The sequence below is a fragment of the Triticum urartu genome, chromosome 1A (genome assembly GCF_056163025.1).
Source record: "Triticum urartu cultivar PI428250 chromosome 1A, HENAU_Tu73, whole genome shotgun sequence".
Taxonomy (NCBI): Eukaryota; Viridiplantae; Streptophyta; class Magnoliopsida; order Poales; family Poaceae; genus Triticum; species Triticum urartu.
Genome location: NC_141873.1, coordinates 474848527 through 474866697, shown reverse-complemented (window position 1 = coordinate 474866697; position 18171 = coordinate 474848527). Strand labels below are relative to the sequence as shown.

Genomic DNA, 18171 nt, shown 5'->3' with positions numbered 1-18171 from the left:
GTGAAACACTAAACCCCCATGTCCCTTTGTGTTTGATTGAAACAGTTTGTTCTAAAAATTTGCTTTGAGTGCCAGCAATCATGGAAGACTATATGATAGTTGAGTATGTGAAGTTTACTAGACTGAAAGCTCTTACATAGACCCTTCTTGAAAACATGATGAATTGAAATTTTTTGATGACTGAGAACATAGTTTGTTAGTTTTCAAGAAAGTGTATTGTTTATACTTTAGCTTGTGAATGAATTATTACTAGTTCATGAGAAGTTTTATGATTTATAGTTGCTGCTATAATAATGATCATGATGCTACCATGTCCATATTTTGTTTTATCGACACCTCTCTCTCTCTCTCTAAACCCGCGGTCATGATTATCGAGCTCGATATTCGCTTGAGGGAAAGTGGAGTCTTAAGCTTGGTGGAGTTGATATGTCCATTTTGCATCATGTTTTCCTACTATTATTTTATTGTCTTGAAGTTATATTTCACTTTTTGATGCAATTCTAATGTTTTCTCTCTCTTAAATTTCAACGGCAGATGGAATTCTAGACCAGACAAGAGCTATAATGGAGATAGCTATTCTTTGTAGCTCCAAATGACCTGAAAACGCACTGAGAATTATTTCAAAATATATAAAAACACTGGAAGTAAATATACCAGAGGGAACCCAAGCTTAGGTGGCACCCCCTTGTGGCGCGCCATGAGAGCTTGTGGGGTCCACTGAATGCCTCTGAAGTCCATCTCCTACTATATGAAGCCATTCCCTAGAAAAAAATCAAAAGAAGACTTTCAGGATGAAGCGTCACCTTCCCAAGGCGGAACTTGGCTAGGAGATATTTCCCTCCCGAAGGGGGAAATCAAAGCCATTGTCATCACCAATGTTCCTCTCATCGTGGGAGGACTCATCTCTAGCAACACCTTCATCGGCACCATATCATCTCCAAACCCTAGTTCATCTCTTGTATTCAATCTTTGTCACAAACCTCTGATTGGTACCTCTGGTTGCTAGTAGTGTTGATTACATCTTGTAGTTGATGCTAATTGCTTTACTTGGTGGAAGATTATTTGTTCAGATTGTTAATCATATATTTTATCTCCTCTAATCATGAACATGGATATGATTTTGTGAGTAGTTCCATTTGTTCTTGAGGACACGGGAGAAGTCTTTTCATAAGTAATCATGTGAAGGTGGTTTTCGTTCAATGTTTGGATGATCTGTTATGTTGTTCTTCCTCTAGTGGTGTCGTGTGAACGTTGAATACATGATAAATTACCATGTTTGGGCCTAGGGGAAGGCATTGTGGGATTAATAAGTAGATGATGGGTTGCAGGAGTGACAGAAGCCTAAACCCTAGTTTATGACCTATTCTGGAATGGGTTGATTTGGATCCATATGTTTCATGCTATGGTTAGATTTATGTTAATTCTTCTCTTGTAGTTGTGGATGCTTGCGATAGGGGGTAATCATAAGTAGGTTGTTCGTTCAAGTAGGAACAACACCCTAGCGCCGGTCCACCCACATAACAATTTATCAAAGTAGTGAACGCGAGTCAATGGACTATGATGAAGATGACTAGACGAAATTCCCATGTGTCCTTGAGAATGTTTTACTCACTATAAGAAGTACGCATGGCTTGTCCTTTGCAATAAAAAGGATTGGTCCACCTTGTTGCACCTTGTTAATTGCTACCAATTATCTTGCTACCAAACTATCTGTCATAACTACTTTACAAAACTTGCAGAGAATACCTTGCTTAAAACCACTTATTGATTCCTTCCTCTCCTCGTTCGGTTCGACACTCTTACTTATCGAAAATACTACGATTGATCCCCCATACTTATGGGTCATTAGTGATGCTTCGGCAATCACCTTGCAAGAAACTTTGAAGGGGTTCATGACACAAAGGGAATAGAGGGAGCACCAAGAGAAAGAGGAGCAAATGAAGACCTAGTTTAACATACAAAGGAAGAAGCTTGAGATCGATGAGGCAAATTGCCAAACAAGAGCCATGGAGGCGGAGCTCGGGCTAATCAACAAGGAAGTGGAGATCATGGCGGCCGAGACAAGCAAGATGACCCAAAAAAGATGACTTGGTTTGAGGGTAAACCAAAGTTCATCCAAGACTGAGATTATGCGTGATCATCTTTTATTTGTTTGAATTAGAGTCGAGATGCATGAACTATGGCCACGAAGATCCTTTTGGTGTAATGTTGTATGCCGGCATGGCATATGACCGAAAAAAGGCTTCTTCCCCGCTTTATAAATAAAGCCACAACCGTTAGAGATGAAGCATACAAACAGACACCAACCCTGCCAGGGATACTAGCTATACAAGAGAAGCACCAATAGCTAAAAACAGGGACTAAAGCCAAACTAAGAATCTAGCTAGTTCCTGGTAATAAGCCCAAGCCTTTTCGGATCGCCTCAACACACCTCACCACGCATGCCACCAATCCTAGGCACATTTCAATCGATGGGCGAGGCGTAAGATACCATCAGTTTGACAGAGGAAGGGTTAATAAATGATGCCTCCAAGGAGGAGAGTAGCGTCCACAAACTTCGTCATTGTCGGCCTGACAAGGGCACGACATTCATTGGCGCTCCACCAGCCAACCCAAGAGAGCATCACTAGCAACTAACAAACCACACCCAATGCAACTGGACTAAAGAATACCTCTGGCTGCCTACTTGCATGACACCGATTCCAGCAACCCCATGGTCCCAGGATGACCTCACACACCAAGCAGACTGCCGTCTAAAAGAGGCCAAGGTCACATCAAGGTACATCGCCGACGACAAGAAGACCCTAGAGGAACCTTGGTATCGAGAAATCAGATGAACACCACCGAAGGAGGACACTGCAACAGGGAGGAAGTCAGATTGCCTGGGGAGGATGGACTGTAAGCAACACAACCGAGGAGGAAAACGACATCCGTAGACATCGTCGTCGCCAGCAACGGCCCAGGCCTTGCGCCGCTTTCACTGAACCGTCCTACCTAGCCAAACGTGACCACCATCTAGAGGAAGAACAAATCCACCGGCCGAGAAAACCACCGGTCTCTGTCAAGCCACCTGCCCAAAGTCGGCCCGGGCCCTAGACCGGCGATAGAACCACGAACAGACAAGCAGACGTCGACTGCCCTGACCCCTAGTCATAGACGCCCGTCCGGCACCTGACCCCATGTAGTCGAGAACAGGGCAGCAAGCCCCCGACACAAGGCCGACCAAGGCGGCCACTGGTGCCTAAGCCGTGCCACTTCTGGAGGTAGGTGGCGGCTACAACCCCCTCGCCGCGACCCCACCTGCTCGGTGCACCTTGCTTGACTCCAATCTGGGCCGGAGGTAGGAGGATGCTCCATCAGCGGGGGGGGGGGGGGGGGGGGATGTCACGGGAGAGAGAGAGGGGGGGGGGGGTTGACCCTCTTGCCAGCATGGCATACTGATGTATGCAAAAAATCCTAGATTATTTTTGCTATCCAATGTTTGATTATGAAAATATGAAAGTTGAAAATAAACATTTGAGCGATAAATGGATCGGCGCACTGGCCAAATGGACCAAATAGATCGGCCACTACACAGATTGGCGCGGATATGTACAGACACGGAGTAAACTGACAATCCACGGATAAAAAGTGAATACAATGACATTGAAATTATAAGAAATAAACGACATAAAAACTCTCTTTTAATAGCAGAGATTTTGGTCATGCGGTCTTTCAGACAGACTCCTTCGTCGCGTCGGCTTCGCGCCGGCGCGCGGAGAGGAGTCCACTCAAAACGAACAGCGTACGTTCCGATTCTTGCTCTTGCTTGCGGTTAAGGTAGGGAGAGATCGGGGGAGAGCACAGTATCTCTCCTTTTTCCACTCAACTCCGCCCCTCGTGTTCGTCTAACAAACTCCCCGCATTTGCTCCGCCGCCCAGCCCCTCCCTCCCCTCCTTCAGTCCTGCCTCTCCCACTCCCTGTGCTCGCGCCCTTCCCCTCCCTCGCCCGATCAATCTCTTGTCCGGCAGACTGGACGGCGGGGTGCCGCCCCCCAAATCTGCTCTGTTTCCAGGGGTTTGTGGAGGTTTTGCAACCCCTTGCCCCGTTTCTCCCTTTCGCCTTCTTGGTGCTATTTGTTCCTTTTTCTCCGATTCGATCTTCTACTTCTCTGCGCAGGTTGTGGAAGAAGCGGGGATGGGGCCCTCGGGGCTCAATCCGCAGGCGAGTCCTGCCATGGGCCAAGATAATTGGACCCCGGGCGTGTGGCCGGAGAGCGGCGCTCCAAGCCTTCCTGGCAACACACCCTTGTTCCTGCAGGGCGATGCGGCGGCCACCATAGGCTGGCAAAATCTTGCTGGACCCGGGATCAGCCATGCCACAGCGATGGTGAATGCTATGCGCGGGGGTGCCACTCTGATGAGTGGCGCTGCCCAACAAGATGCCGGGTCCTCCGTCCGGCCGCCCTGTAACCTGCCTGCAGGGTGCACGCAGGTGCCGATAAGTATCGTGGTGTTCCATAGGAGGGCATCCAGGCCCGCGCCGCCGCCACCTCATACGCCCACTCCAGTTCCTGCTCCGCTCGGTGTAGCACGAGGTGAGCGTTTCCTCTTCATGGCAGCATGACATCTTCCGAGGTTGTATGTTGGCTTCCTCGAAGCTTTGGGACTTGACTGAAATTTTCTTCTTTCTGTATCTTCTCCACAGATTCTGAAGATGATACTTCTATTCAGTTTGCTCGAAGAGATTTCCTATCACTTGGAAGGGAGTCAGATGTTGCTGCCACTGATATGGCCGTAGATCCTTCAACACTAGCAGTTCCAGTTAATCGCAGTTCTGAACATCCACCAATACAGCTTCAGCCAAATGGTGTAGATGCAGAAGCACCCACAACCGGAATTCAAGCAGATGATAGTCAACAATCGTCATCATCATCACCAGGTATCTCTGATAGCCACTGTAATTTACAATCGGCTATTCCTGCAAATACTGATGAATTGGCCTCACTGCTTGCTGAAGGTGTAACTGATCAGAACATGCAAACGTATCAGCAGACACCAGAAAAGCTCAAGACACAAAGTCAGCTGAATGATCACACAGTTTTGTCAGCAGCAGCTGCATTCAAGGAAATTGAGGAGGCCCCTGCAAGAAAAGCGAAGCCTCGGAGGAAGAAACATAGAGCGAAGGTAATCCGTGAAGACAAGAAGATCAAGAAGCAAAAGTTTGCTGTTGCAACGTCAGAAGAAAAATCTAATCAGAAACTTCGCAAGCAAATCAAGAAGCAAAAGCCTGCTGTTACAACGCCAGAAGAAGAATCTAATCAGAAACTTAACAAGCAAATCAAGAAGCAAAAGCCTGCTGTTGCAACGCCAGAAGAAGGAACTAATCAGAAAGCCAAGAGAAGTTATGTCCGGAAGAAAAGAAATCTCAGCTCTCTGGAGACTTGCTCGGGACCTGTTAGCGACCAATCAGTCTCCAGGGGAGCAGAAGACGCTGTTAGAAGCAGAGCTGTATCAGTCCGAAGAAGGTTGCAGTTGGAATTTGGTGAACAAGGAGCACTGGGAGACCAATCATCAGCTGGCAACTCATGTCTCCACATTGAGGAGAAACTCATTCATGCTAAAAGTTCTTTCTGTTCAACTGCCACTGTATCAACTGCGCAGGGTGCACATGGACTACATGTGGACATGGAAACTTCACCAGGAGGATTAGCTTTTGGCATGAGTCGCAAGATGAACAAACTGTTAGATGAGTACATACATTTGCCAGAGATGGGAACAAAGTGTACACAAGAAGTTCCGCCTGCAACTTCTGGATGTTTTAGCAGGGAGCCAACAACAAAACAAGACAGTGTACGAAGCACTCATGGTCTTGATGCCACAAGGATTGGGGTTACCATAATGGAAGGGTATAACAAGGGCTTGGAGGCAAACGACTCTAGCAAGGCTGGTTTTGCTATGCATTGCTCAGCTACATTTATACCTGAAACAGCATCCACAGAAAGTCAGACTAAGGTGTCGAGAGTGGAGAAAAGGAAACATCAACAGCGCAGAGAGAGTGAGTCCTCCCTAGCTGGCTCACGGGACTCGATCATCTTAAGTACTGCTGCTCAGATGCTAGCATTTTGTCAAGCTGGTGGGATAAAAAAGAAGCGAACGGTCCGAGTCCGCAGGAGTTCGTATGTTCCTATAATGAATATTGAGATGAATAGGGCACAAGTACTGCCACGGTTATCTCAGTCATGCCTGGAGGCCCTGTATGAAAGTCCTGGTTTTAATTTTTTTACCAAGAAACGTTCACGAAGGGTACGACGCCATTACCGAAGATCAGATGGATTTTTTCAGCCTCCAGAAAACAGAAAATTCTACCATGATGTTTATTCTGAAGCAACAGAAAAAAGCTCACAAAACTCACAATATAAGTCAACTCCATATATGGATTTCCTTCAAAGAGTTGCATCAGGGCTGAAATATCTTGATTTGAACACCGAGCCTGTGCATACAAATGAGATGTATCCATCTCTGACTACATCAGCTGTTGTCCCTTTTGGAGCAACAGGCAGCCTATCAAATTCTCTTGTACCATTTGGTAGTCAGATGATCTTTCCATATGAGATGCCATTGCATTTAGTCAAGAAGCAGCGCCCTCGAGCTAAAGTTGAATTGGATTTTGAGACAACAAGAGTTTGGAACCTCTTGATGGGGAAAGCAACTGATGTGCCTGTTGATGGGAATGATGTTGACAAAGAGAAATGGTGGCAACAAGAAAGAGAGGTTTTTCAGGGCCGTGCTAATTCATTTGTAGCACGCATGCGACTAATTCAAGGTACTTTGTTGGAGGCGTAAATTCATTAAGATTTCAAATCAATTTTAACATTCATGATATGCTGAATTCAGTTTTTCTTGAACATTCTTGTTACTCCTTTTTACCGCCTGGCACCTATCTCAAGGGTTTGCCAATGAAAGAGTTGGTCGATATAGTTACTGAAACATCCACATTAACTATTATCCGACATCCTAGTTTGAAAAACCTTTAATGCTGAAGTAACCCCTCTGCTCAGTGTGGTGGCTGGTGTTGCTATAAAAATCTTTTGAGATCATCTGTAGCAAGCGATCAGTAGTTCTCTACCGCAGCAACTTATAATAGGTAATGTTCAAAGTTTGCAATTTGAGAAGCTTGCGCTTTGCTTCCAAAAATCTGGATTTGGCTTTCATGAATGGTAAATGTGGAAACATTCATGTTCCATTAACACCGGTGGAAGAATATGATAGTAACCTTTAGGCTCGCCTTTGATCTCTGAATACGACAAATTGCAGTATATATGAAAGATGGGTGTGAAAATGTTAATTTTATTGTTTTTAAAATTTTAATTTCCATGAACCGATGGTTGAAATTTATAGCTTATGTTGACCCGCATGTTTATCAGGCGACAGGCACTTTTCTCCATGGAAAGGATCAGTAGTTGACTCCGTAGTAGGGGTTTTCCTCACTCAGAATGTAGCTGACCATCTTTCGAGGTATGATAGCCATAGTCAATACTCTGATACAATCTGTTCTTTAAAATAAATGAACTACTCTTGTTTACGAACTCTGGTTATGGTTGCTATTTTTTCAGCTCTGCCTATATGGCCCTTGCTGCAAGTTTTCCTCCAGGGCCAGTTAATAGCAATTGTAAGGATGATATTATCAGTCAAAATTATGAAGAAATAATTAGCACGAGTGCAGTAGGAGGGATAAGCACATTTGACCTATTTGACAACGGTGCAAGACCAGATCTACGAGAGAACTTTGAGGAGCTGTCAACAAACAATGAGAACATACATGTAGAAACAAAGAACAATTCTAGTGCTTATGAGTTGACTAAAGGTGAAGATTATTCCTTCTACTCCAAAGAACCGAATGGAGATTTTTGCGACCAGCAAGAGACAGAAATAAACCCCAAAGCATCACAATTTCCAGATTTCTCCATAGAGTTAATAACATCAGAAAGAAGCTCACGAGCAATGCAGTTCCAGAAGGATATGCCATCTTCTCAAAGTGTTGCTGTTTCAGAAACTATTCTTCAATCTCGATTGTCTTCAAGTTCTGGGAAAAATTGTTCACCTAAAGATTCTGTTGGCAGCGGCGGTGGTTCAGTTTCTCAGCAGCTTGGAAGCAATTTTGATGGTCAAAATTCATTAGCAGGAAACGATGCCTCAACCAAGGAACTTGAATGCCAAAGAATCAAAACAACAGCAATAAATGATGATAGTGCAAGTCAGCATGGAATTCCCTCTACTTCCATTATGCATTATCCATTTATCTCAATTGATCATCAACAACTAGATATGACAAATGAATCATATGTTCTGCCTACATCTTCTAATAGTTCCTCAGGTTCTGCATCATTGCACTTAAAAAATGACAGAACTGAGAAGGAACTTCCTCTCTTGGTGCCATTTGATAATCATATAGCACAAATGAATTATAGCAAGACTGTTATCTCAACACTAAATGCTCCAAAAACAAGCACGGATCTTCCAGGTTAGCAAGCATCTCTTCCATCATTTTTATTGACATGCAGTTTGTTAGTTGCTTAACAAAATGTTGATGCACATGCAGTCAAGTTGCACTATGACGAGCAGACTAGTTTTGAAGCATCAGATTTCCAGGAGTATGAATCACACTCTGTCACTGGTGGAACGGTAGCAGAAACAGCAAACAGGGTGGATGAATCTACTGTCGGAGGAGCAGATAAAGCAGCAAGTCCAAAGAAAACAAGAACCACAAGAAAAAAAAATACTGAAAACTTCGACTGGGACAAATTTCGAAGACAGGCCTGTGCTGATGGCCACATGAAAGAAAGGAAGTCTGAAAGAAGAGACTCTGTTGATTGGGAAGCAGTACGATGTGCAGATGTACAAAGAATTTCTCAGGCCATCCGGGAACGAGGAATGAATAATGTTTTATCAGAACGAATCCAGGTACAAACTGAACAGTGGGATTTAATAAGTTCTGTTTGCACTGCTTGACTTTGTTTTCAAAATTACATCTGTTCTCTTTCTGGGAAGGCGACAGTAACCTTACGGTTTAATAGTACATAGTAACTAGGAGCCAATGATTTACTAGTTTTGTATGTACTGTTTGATGTTTTGTTGAAATAGCAGGCGCGGGATTAAATTCTTGTGTAGCACTGAGATATCTAATGCCCCCAGTTATGCTCACACTAATTGCTGTTTTCAGGAATTCCTGAATCGCTTGGTTAGAGATCATGGAAGCATTGATCTTGAATGGTTAAGAGATATCCCCCCTGACTCAGCAAAGTAAGATACTCAGTATATCACTTTACCTTCTGCTGGTGACATTTTCTAGTGTTTGAAATGAGAAGTTAAATATAACCTAGTGTGAATGAATGAGATGGATCAAGACGCCCAACAAGTTGGATGTTGCATTTAATACTAAAAACTGAGCACCATGTGCTGAACTGCTAATGTACAAGTTACGTGAATGGAACAAAAAGGTTGTAAAATGTGATGCAGTTGACTAAAGTAGTGAATGATTTGTCTAGTTTTAGGAAAACGAGCCCCATGCAGTATGAGAAGTTTTTCTGCTAAAAAACCGATCTCGTGTACTTTTCAGGGACTACTTGCTTAGCATACGTGGACTGGGGCTCAAAAGTGTTGAATGTGTTCGTCTACTGACATTACATCATCTCGCTTTCCCTGTAAGTTGCTATTGGAGTAGTTTTAATTCATCTGCAATCAATTTCATATTTACCCAACAATGCTTTGACCACTTTAGGTTGACACCAATGTTGGCCGCATATGTGTAAGACTGGGATGGGTGCCTATTCAACCCCTTCCAGAATCTCTGCAGCTACATCTCCTCGAGCTGTAAGAGTCCTCCATTGTCTAAACATTTATTTCATCTTGTATCTTCAGTTAATATTTGTTCATGTCGATTTCTTGTCAAAGATATCCTGTCTTGGAGACTATACAGAAGTACCTTTGGCCTCGTCTGTGTAAACTTGATCAAAAAACACTGTGAGTATATTAATATCAGTTTAAATTTACGTACTTGTTTTTTTACTGGTAAATGATATGTTATTCTTTCCATGTAAATTGCAATTTTTGTGAATCATGTACTAATAATAACTGAAGTATTTAACAAATTTAACAATTTTCACAGGTACGAGCTGCATTATCATATGATTACTTTTGGAAAGGTACTCTATTAGGATCTGCAGATGAATTTGTTCTCTTTTGGAACTCGTAGAGAAATACTCCCTGGAAAGGGTAAATAAGTATTTTTTTCCAATCATGGCAGGTGTTCTGTACAAAAAACAAGCCAAATTGCAATGCTTGTCCAATGAGAAGCGAATGCAGGCATTTCGCAAGTGCCTTCGCAAGGTATTATCACAGTTTTTACTGTTTCAGAAATAGTAACCTACATTCAATGAGCAAAAAACGAGAATCTTAAGAAGCAACCAGGAAACTTGAAAAGCATTAGCACTGATTGGACTTGCATAATTGATCCTTGCACCAATTGCCTTCTGTTGGCTTAGATTTGAGTATAACATGCTACTAATCAGATGGTTTTGTTAGTTTCGATACACACATCATATTTCTTATCTTTTGTGCAACCAAAACTTATGTGACACCTATCTTGAATTCTTGGTCTTAACTGGGAGCTCTTACTTTTGTGTACTTATTGATTTGTGAATTTCTTATCCTTCTGAATCTTCTTCTGTTTTCCTGATTCCTTTTAATGAAGTGCACGGCTTGCACTTCCTGCACCTCAGGAGAAAAGTTTGGTGAAGTCGAGCAATCAATTCAGTTTCCAGAGTGGTGGCATGCCAACTCCATACTCAACTGTGCTTCCTCAGCTTGAGGGAAGTACCCAGGGACATGATTTTTGCACTAACAATTCAGAGCCGATTATTGAGGAGCCAGCAAGTCCAGCACGGGAAGAATGTCCAGAAACTCTTGAAAATGATATTGAAGATTACGATCCAGATACTGGTGAAATCCCACTAATTAAGCTTAACTTGCAAGCTTTTGCTCAGAACTTGGAAAACTGCATTAAAGAAAGCAATATGGATCTCGGGTCTGATGATATCGCGAAAGCACTTGTTGCTGTTAGCACTGGATCAGCTTCAATTCCTGTCCCTAAACTAAAGAACGTGCGCAGGCTTCGGACAGAACACTATGTGTAAGCAGTGATCTGATTTTGCTTTGGCTTAAACTTGCATGACTTTACACTTACTATATAGCTACTGTTTTCCAATGTAAATAATATTATTTATCTAGAAAATGCTCAGTTCTTTGATTTCCATCACTGAAGTTAGATTTTCCCTGCAGTTATGAAATTCCAGATTCACACTCCCTTGTGCAGCAGGTTAGATACTGTCACTTTCATTTAAGCTTTTGAAAACATTGTTCCTGACCCAGAAAATGATTTACAGCTAGGACTTGATCAACGGGAAACTGGCGATCCAAGCCCTTACCTATTGACCATATGGATGCAAGGCAAGCTTATTTTATTTGAGAATGCATGACTGCACATGTAATTTGACTGCACTTCTAAGTTGATCTTAAGTGGATATTGTGGCTCAATGCAGATGACATAAATGAAATGACCAAGGCCCCCAAACCATGTTCTGACTCTCCAATGGAAGATGGATTTTGTAATAATGAGAAGTGTCAGTATTGTGTGCTTGAGCGGGAAAACCAATCTAGATATGTCAGAGCCACCATTCTGGTATAGCAATAAATTACCTGGCAATCTTGAATACCGTCTACAGTAGAGATGTTAGTTTATGTGACGTGAGCAAAGCCATCCTAGAAGTGGAAGGCTACATATAAATTTCCTGAATTGTTGAATTGGCATAATAAAATAGAACAACAGAGTTGTTAGTCTATCTCTTGACTCATAATGCATTTTAAATTCAAGGAAAAGTTGAAGGTTAACATGGTGCGTTTAATTTATATCTTTGCTCAAATACGTATTTGTGCTGTATCTAGCCTGTGTTTGTTACATGATAATAATCTATAATCTTTGCTCAAAAGAAGAACATCCGTGTATGTTTTGACCTTCTGGGCCAGTCCAGGTGTACTAAAAATATATTGGTGAGCTACATAATAAGATAATACACACTAACATTTTAAGACATATGAATAACTCATTGCTGGTCGATCAAATGCACTTCTGTTCTTTATATTTAACTTTTATTTATTGTATGAGAATAATCTATAGTACTGGCGCTGAAAAAGGGTTGCATAAATTTGAGTTTCTTAATCTATGCAAAGGAATATTATTAGTGAGCTACTAAATACTCAAGGTTTATTAATAATATAATAATTCATTGTTGTCTGCAAAATTGCATGTGCTTCTCCAGTCTACTAATGACGAGCTACTGGAACATTAACAGGTTCCGTGTCGAACAGCTACGAAGGGTAGTTTCCCACTGAACGGCACTTATTTTCAAGTTAATGAGGTATGTCATAGACCCACATATTTCTTTTTCCTCATGAATAGGGTAGAGATAAGCTGCAAGCCATGGGCTCCCCTCTCTACAGAGTTGATTTTCAATGTTTTTGTGAATTTACAGGTATTTGCAGACCACAAATCTAGCTACGATCCGATATACGTTGCAAGGGAGCAGTTATGGAAGTTGGAAAGACGAATGGTCTACTTTGGAACTTCAGTGCCCTCCATATTCAAAGGTTGTGACCAACATACATCACCAATTCAGACAAATTATCTGTAATTACCAACAGCTCTTTTTTTCCTTCTGCAGGTCTAACAACTGAAGAAATACAGCAGTGCTTCTGGAAAGGTAAGAACAATACGTTTCAGTTAGGTTGCCAGTGCATTTTACCATGGGGGAAAATCTTGCTGCCTTTTGTTGTTCATCAATTTGCAAAATGCAGATCACATGATATAACCATTGTTTTACGAGTAAGGATATACATTAATGCTTGAACAGACATGCCCCATGTACCGTATGCTGAGAACTGCTAGATCATCAGTATGAAACACAACACTGAACTAACTAAAGTGGAATTTATCTTTGAAATGCACCAACTGTGGAGTAAAGCAATTTCCAGGCTCAAGTTAAAAATAGCGGAATTCTCTCCAAACAACCAAGGCAGACATGATGCTTCCGTCCATGGCTAGAGTTCCTCCGGCGGCGGCGAGACAGAGGGGGGCAAGGTAGAAGCGGCGGCGGCTAGGGTTTGGGACACCTACCGAGCCGCCCAGGGAGGACACAATGGCGGGGTCCTGTCAAAGTGTTTTCCCCCAGCAGTAACCTGTGTCTACCAATCCAATCTAACTGTTTTTTTCCTACCAATCCATCTTAGTAAAGAAAATCATAGATCTTATTTTCCTAACTAAATGATAAACTTCCTAATGAAGAGATCGTTGGGATCCTCTTCGTACATAACAATATTGTGCACAATTTCAGTAGGATTTTCAGCACCATTTCTGCTTACTTCCAACAAAACTTGCACTCCAAAAACATCTTCCAGCGAAATTACAGCAATAGTTCTGAATAATTCAAGCAGCAATGCAGTACTAGTAGGAACATCATGTAAATACGCGCTACAAACTAGTCCAGCTCCTCTTTTTCTTGCCAAATCATCTATCTAAAAAGAATTAATCTATAAGTTCAAGTAGTATAATAATAGGCGCAGCAACACTTATCCTCTTGGTTGGTTATCAACCTCGGTGACCGAAGAGAACTCTGATAACTGACTGAAACTCCCTCCATTTTGTAGTATAGCTCAAGCTCCTAAAATGTCATATGGTTGTTCACAAGCAACTAACTGTCAATAAGATTCCGGTACATGTACCTTCCGAAGGATATTTACTATTGGCTCCAAAGGATTTCTTTTTGCATTTTCCTTTTTCTTATATGGGCCTCATCTTTTTTGCATTTACAAAGGATTGCTTCTGTTGCTTGTGAACTTATTCGGGTGGAAAAGGATGATTTTTCTCCGTAATCTATCTGGAGTTTCCCTGACAAGAGAGTGTGATGCTGTGATGCAGGGTTTGTCTGTGTGCGGGGATTCGAGAGGGAAACCGGGGCACCAAGGCCTCTATGCCAACATCTGCACGTCGCAGCAAGCAAAGTGCCCAGATCACGCAACGCGGCAACAGCTGGGCGGAACTCGGATTCAGCAAAGGCATCAGCTCCATGAGTATCATCACACTGGCTGTCGACCTGTGCATGGGTACGCCAGTGTTGGTTCCTACCGGGCTACAGCCGTTCTTGTAGGAAATAAACCGCTGCGCAAGAGAATTATCATCCAGTTGTTGGTCTGGGTGTAGACGCGTTTGCTGTACTTCTGAGCAATTTGTACCTTGAATTTACTTTCCGACCAGTTTATCCGCTTGCAAAGAGGCCTTTGTTATGTACCGGCATCTTGTTGTATATACACCATGGTTCCTGTGAAAAACTTGTCTTGCCAGACGACCTTACGTATGTACGGGCAACTTATTTTCATGTACCATTATTTCTTCAGTAACTGGCAGTCTTGTGGAGGTATAAAGTGTGTCATATAATAATCCCATACTCCGGTGGCAGCGTGGCGATCCCTGAAGCCGCATTGTACAAATATGTTTGCCAAGTTCTCTAAGGTGAGAAAGATCAACATCGAGATTATTCATACTAGTGAAAAATTGCCAAAGTTGTGTATGGTGAGAAAGATGGATTTCGAGATTATTCTTACTAGCAAGGCCATATCAACAATTAATGACAAATGATCATGCACGGTCATTCTTGGATTGGGAGGCTGTAGAAGGAAGCCAGCTGAATGCCTGAAGACAAATAAGTTTGCCAAGTTATCTGAGTTTAGAAAGATGAATTTCGAGATTAGTCTCGCCAGCAAAGCCACGTCAATAATGGCAAATAATCAACGCCCGTCATGCATGGTGGCGGTTGTTGGATTGGGACGCTGAAGAAGCAAGGCAACTGGATGCCTGAATGGACAAATATGTTTGCCAAGTTGTCTGAGTTGAGAAGGATCAGTTCCGAGAGAAGTCTCACTGGCCAAGCCATGGCAAATAATCAAGATTCGTCATGCAGGGTCATTCTTGGGTTAGGAGGTGGAGACGGGAGAAGGAAAGGCAATTGAAACAAGGGAGGCGAAGTTGGAGAGCAGAAGCTTGATAAAACAGTGTCCCGCATAATCGGCGGGCGGTTGCGAACCCTCTTTGAAATCCTCATGGAGGCCTATGGGCGGGCGGTTGCTTATACTACTACTTAAAATCCTCTCCTCCTCCATGGAGAGGTCTATATACATGAGTGTGCAGTTACTTACTACTCCTACTTAAAATCCTCCTCCATGAAGGTCCATATACATGAGTGGGAAGTCTACACATTTTTGTTTTTTGATTGAGTGAGAATGGAGGTCTACACATGAGTGGGTGGTTACTTACTATTTCAAATCCTCCATGGAGGTCTATGGGCCGGCACGATTAAACAGCCTCGCGCAAGTATGCATGCCTGTTCGCGGTGCAGCTGCAGCGTTTTCTTTTCTCTCTCTCTTTTTTGCAAAGAGAAAATGCTCCATTCTTGTGGCTTCCTGTATATATAGGAGATGGTACACCGTGACTTGATCAACAAACTTGCACCGTGTGGCCAGAACAACTGAGCCAGAGAGAGAGGTGCATCCACCATGGCTCTCCATCGCCTCACCAAGCTGATGGTGTGCTTGCTGGCAACCACGGCACTGTTGTTTGCCGGCGGCGCGGCAGGCAAGGCTGGACCACCAGCTGGCCGTCAGGCTGGCGGCCACGGCACCGGAGCCCTGCCACCGCTACCTCCCGCGGCAGCTCCTCTGCGGGGGGCCCGTGGCGCCGTCGCTCTCGTCCTGCCAGAAGCCCAAGACCAAGAGAGCCAGGGCGCCGGAGCACGCCCGCCGCTACCTCCAGCCGGAGCTCCTCTGCCGCGCGCCCGCGGCACCGGAGCCCTGCCACCGCTACCTCCCGCTGCAGCTCCTCTGCGGCGCGCCCGTGGCGCCGTCGCCCTGCCCCAAGTCCAAGGCCAAGAAAGCCACGGCACCGGAGCAGGCCCACTGCTACCTCCGGCCGCAACCCCTCTGCCTCACGCCGGCGTGGAGACGATCACGACGCTGCAGTCCGACCCATCGCCGGCGATGAAGCTCACTTACGAAGTCACCAAGACAAAGTACATGAAGTTCCAGCAAAGCCTTTACCGGATGCTGACGTCCAGCGGGAGGGAGGTGGAAAACGTTCCCGAGCTGGCTCCCCAGACGGGCCCCAAGAAGCAGCCGCCGATGTGGATCCTGATCACCATCGAAGTCGAGAAGCCGCAGGAGGCGGTAGTTCTCGCCGTGCGGACCGACAATGTCTACATTGTCGGTTTCAAGAACGCGGCGGGAGTCTGGTTCGCCTTCTCCGATGACAAAGACCTAATCAAAGGTTCGACGCCGCTCCCCAAGTCGCATGACTACCGCAACCTCGTCGGTGGCCGCAAGAAGCTGAAGGACCTCGACGTCGACCAGGACGCCGTCGCGCAAGACGTTCGCTTCCTGTCGACGTACAGGCTCCCTTCCCGGCCGGACACGGCCCACAACGCCATGCTCGGTACGAGCCTGGGGAGGCTGTCCCTTGTGGTCGCCGAGGCGGCAAGGTTGAAGACGATCAACGCCACGGTGGTGGCGGCGATGGATGAGAAAGGCCCGAGCCGGATCACCCTACAGCAGACGAAACTCATCGTCGTTTGGGGCGTGACGTCCAAGGCACTGCTTGATTGGAAAAAGAATGGAGTATGGAACCCGGAAGATAGCGAGGACGTAAAAGAAGCGGGCATCCACGGCGCACAAGATGCCGTTAGCGCGCTCAAGGTTATTCTTGTGCCCATTGGGTACAAACGGGAGGCTGAGGAAGATTAAGCAGCTTGAGAAGGTTGAGAAGGCTGAGAAAAAGAAGGTGAATGCCGAGCTAGAAAAGAAGAGCCCCAAACACAGAGAATTATTGGGCTTAATTATTATGTACTCACCTAGTACTAGTATAATGTATGTGCATGCATGCACCCATAAATAAACAAAGGCAAGTGTTAGTTGGCCAATGTGAAAAAACTTGGTTGTTTGTGATGCCTCTTTATGCTTGAGCACTGTGAAATTTCATAATACTAGCTACTACTACATATTACCGAAAAATGTTTTCACCCCGTTTTACATATAAAACAACGATCATCAATTATCCGATACAAACACACGCCATCACAACACACGCACACACTAAGAGGATATATAGGCGCTGAGCACAACAACATCACCCCTAGCACAACCACGGCGAAGAGATAAAGCCGCATACGACGAACAGAATTTGTTCCAAGGTCATAGTGTAATTGACAAAAAAACATCTACATGTGCCTTTTGCAGTTCTCTGAATGAATGGTTCTCTTGTGCCTTATGTCATTGCATACCCCCAGAAAACTTCTCCTATAAGTCAAGCCAACCGAGATATAACGAATGCAGAATTGAACATTCTAACCCTTATTCACTTGAGGTTGATTATGTAAAATCATGTACAGAACTGTACATATGTTGCATTTTTCGAACATCGTATCTACAACATATCACTTTTGTAGCATTGCTGGACTACATGATAGTAGTTTAGCATCTCTCCTAGTACTGCAACTAATGATAGTAAAAGTTTCAAATTTACAGGATAGCAGCTACCAATAATCTTGCATTTATCGTGAAGCAAACGAACTCATTTATAGAGGCACAAAAACAGTAACCTCGTGTAGCCCCGGGACTCTGGAGTGGACATCGTTGGAGGTGTGCTCTGCCAGCTCCGCGTACCAAGTCTTCTTCGCTGGCTTGGAGCGATTTCCGTGCGGTAAGGCGCTTTGGAAGCCTTGCGCTCCGATGAAAGTTGCACTTCTGGCTAGCAATGCGGCGACAGATCTGGACTGTTGATTGACGTTTGAGGCAGGCTTGCAGTCGCATGTCACCTGTCCATTATGTGACCAGGACGATGAGACGACTGATCATCTTACATTGGGATGTGTGTTCGCCAGAGAGGTGTGGCACTATGTCCTTTCTCGCTATGGTCTCGATCAACACATGCCTGAAGCTGATGCTGCCCTCGTGGAGTGGTGGCTGACTACTCGCGCGATCGTCCGAAGGCGAAGAGGAAGGGATTTGCCTCCATAGCTCTTATCACCGCGTGGA

At 44.3% G+C, this 18171-nt stretch overlaps 2 protein-coding genes across 4 annotated transcripts; both read left to right on the top strand.

Moving 5' to 3' along the window:
• Positions 1–3765: 3765 nt before the first annotated feature.
• LOC125520129 (protein ROS1C) lies at positions 3766–14490 on the top strand. Of its 3 annotated transcripts, XM_048684960.2 has the most exons (21): positions 3807–4067; positions 4160–4577; positions 4688–4921; positions 5000–6805; positions 7407–7497; positions 7596–8503; positions 8582–8943; positions 9203–9282; positions 9599–9683; positions 9761–9852; positions 9934–10002; positions 10148–10184; positions 10286–10368; positions 10733–11170; positions 11320–11356; positions 11424–11487; positions 11580–11719; positions 12390–12455; positions 12570–12684; positions 12759–12797; positions 14012–14490. In XM_048684960.2, exons 2-21 carry the CDS (start codon positions 4178–4180, stop codon positions 14161–14163), a joined length of 5298 nt encoding a protein of 1765 aa, XP_048540917.1. In that variant the 5' UTR covers positions 3807–4067; positions 4160–4177; the 3' UTR covers positions 14164–14490. The 3 variants fall into 3 exon arrangements, with proteins under 3 accessions (XP_087382187.1, XP_048540911.1, XP_048540917.1); XM_087526061.1 differs by lacking the exon at positions 3807–4067 and adding an exon at positions 3766–3784 and having other exon boundaries at positions 4688–6805; XM_048684954.2 differs by having other exon boundaries at positions 3806–4067; positions 4688–6805.
• Positions 14491–15369: 879 nt separating this feature from the next.
• On the top strand, positions 15370–17086 carry LOC125535766 (protein synthesis inhibitor I-like). The gene has a single exon (XM_048698842.2). The coding sequence runs from the start codon at positions 15643–15645 to the stop codon at positions 16879–16881; it is 1239 nt and encodes a 412-aa protein (XP_048554799.1). The 5' UTR covers positions 15370–15642; the 3' UTR covers positions 16882–17086.
• The last annotated feature ends 1085 nt before the right edge of the window (positions 17087–18171 follow it).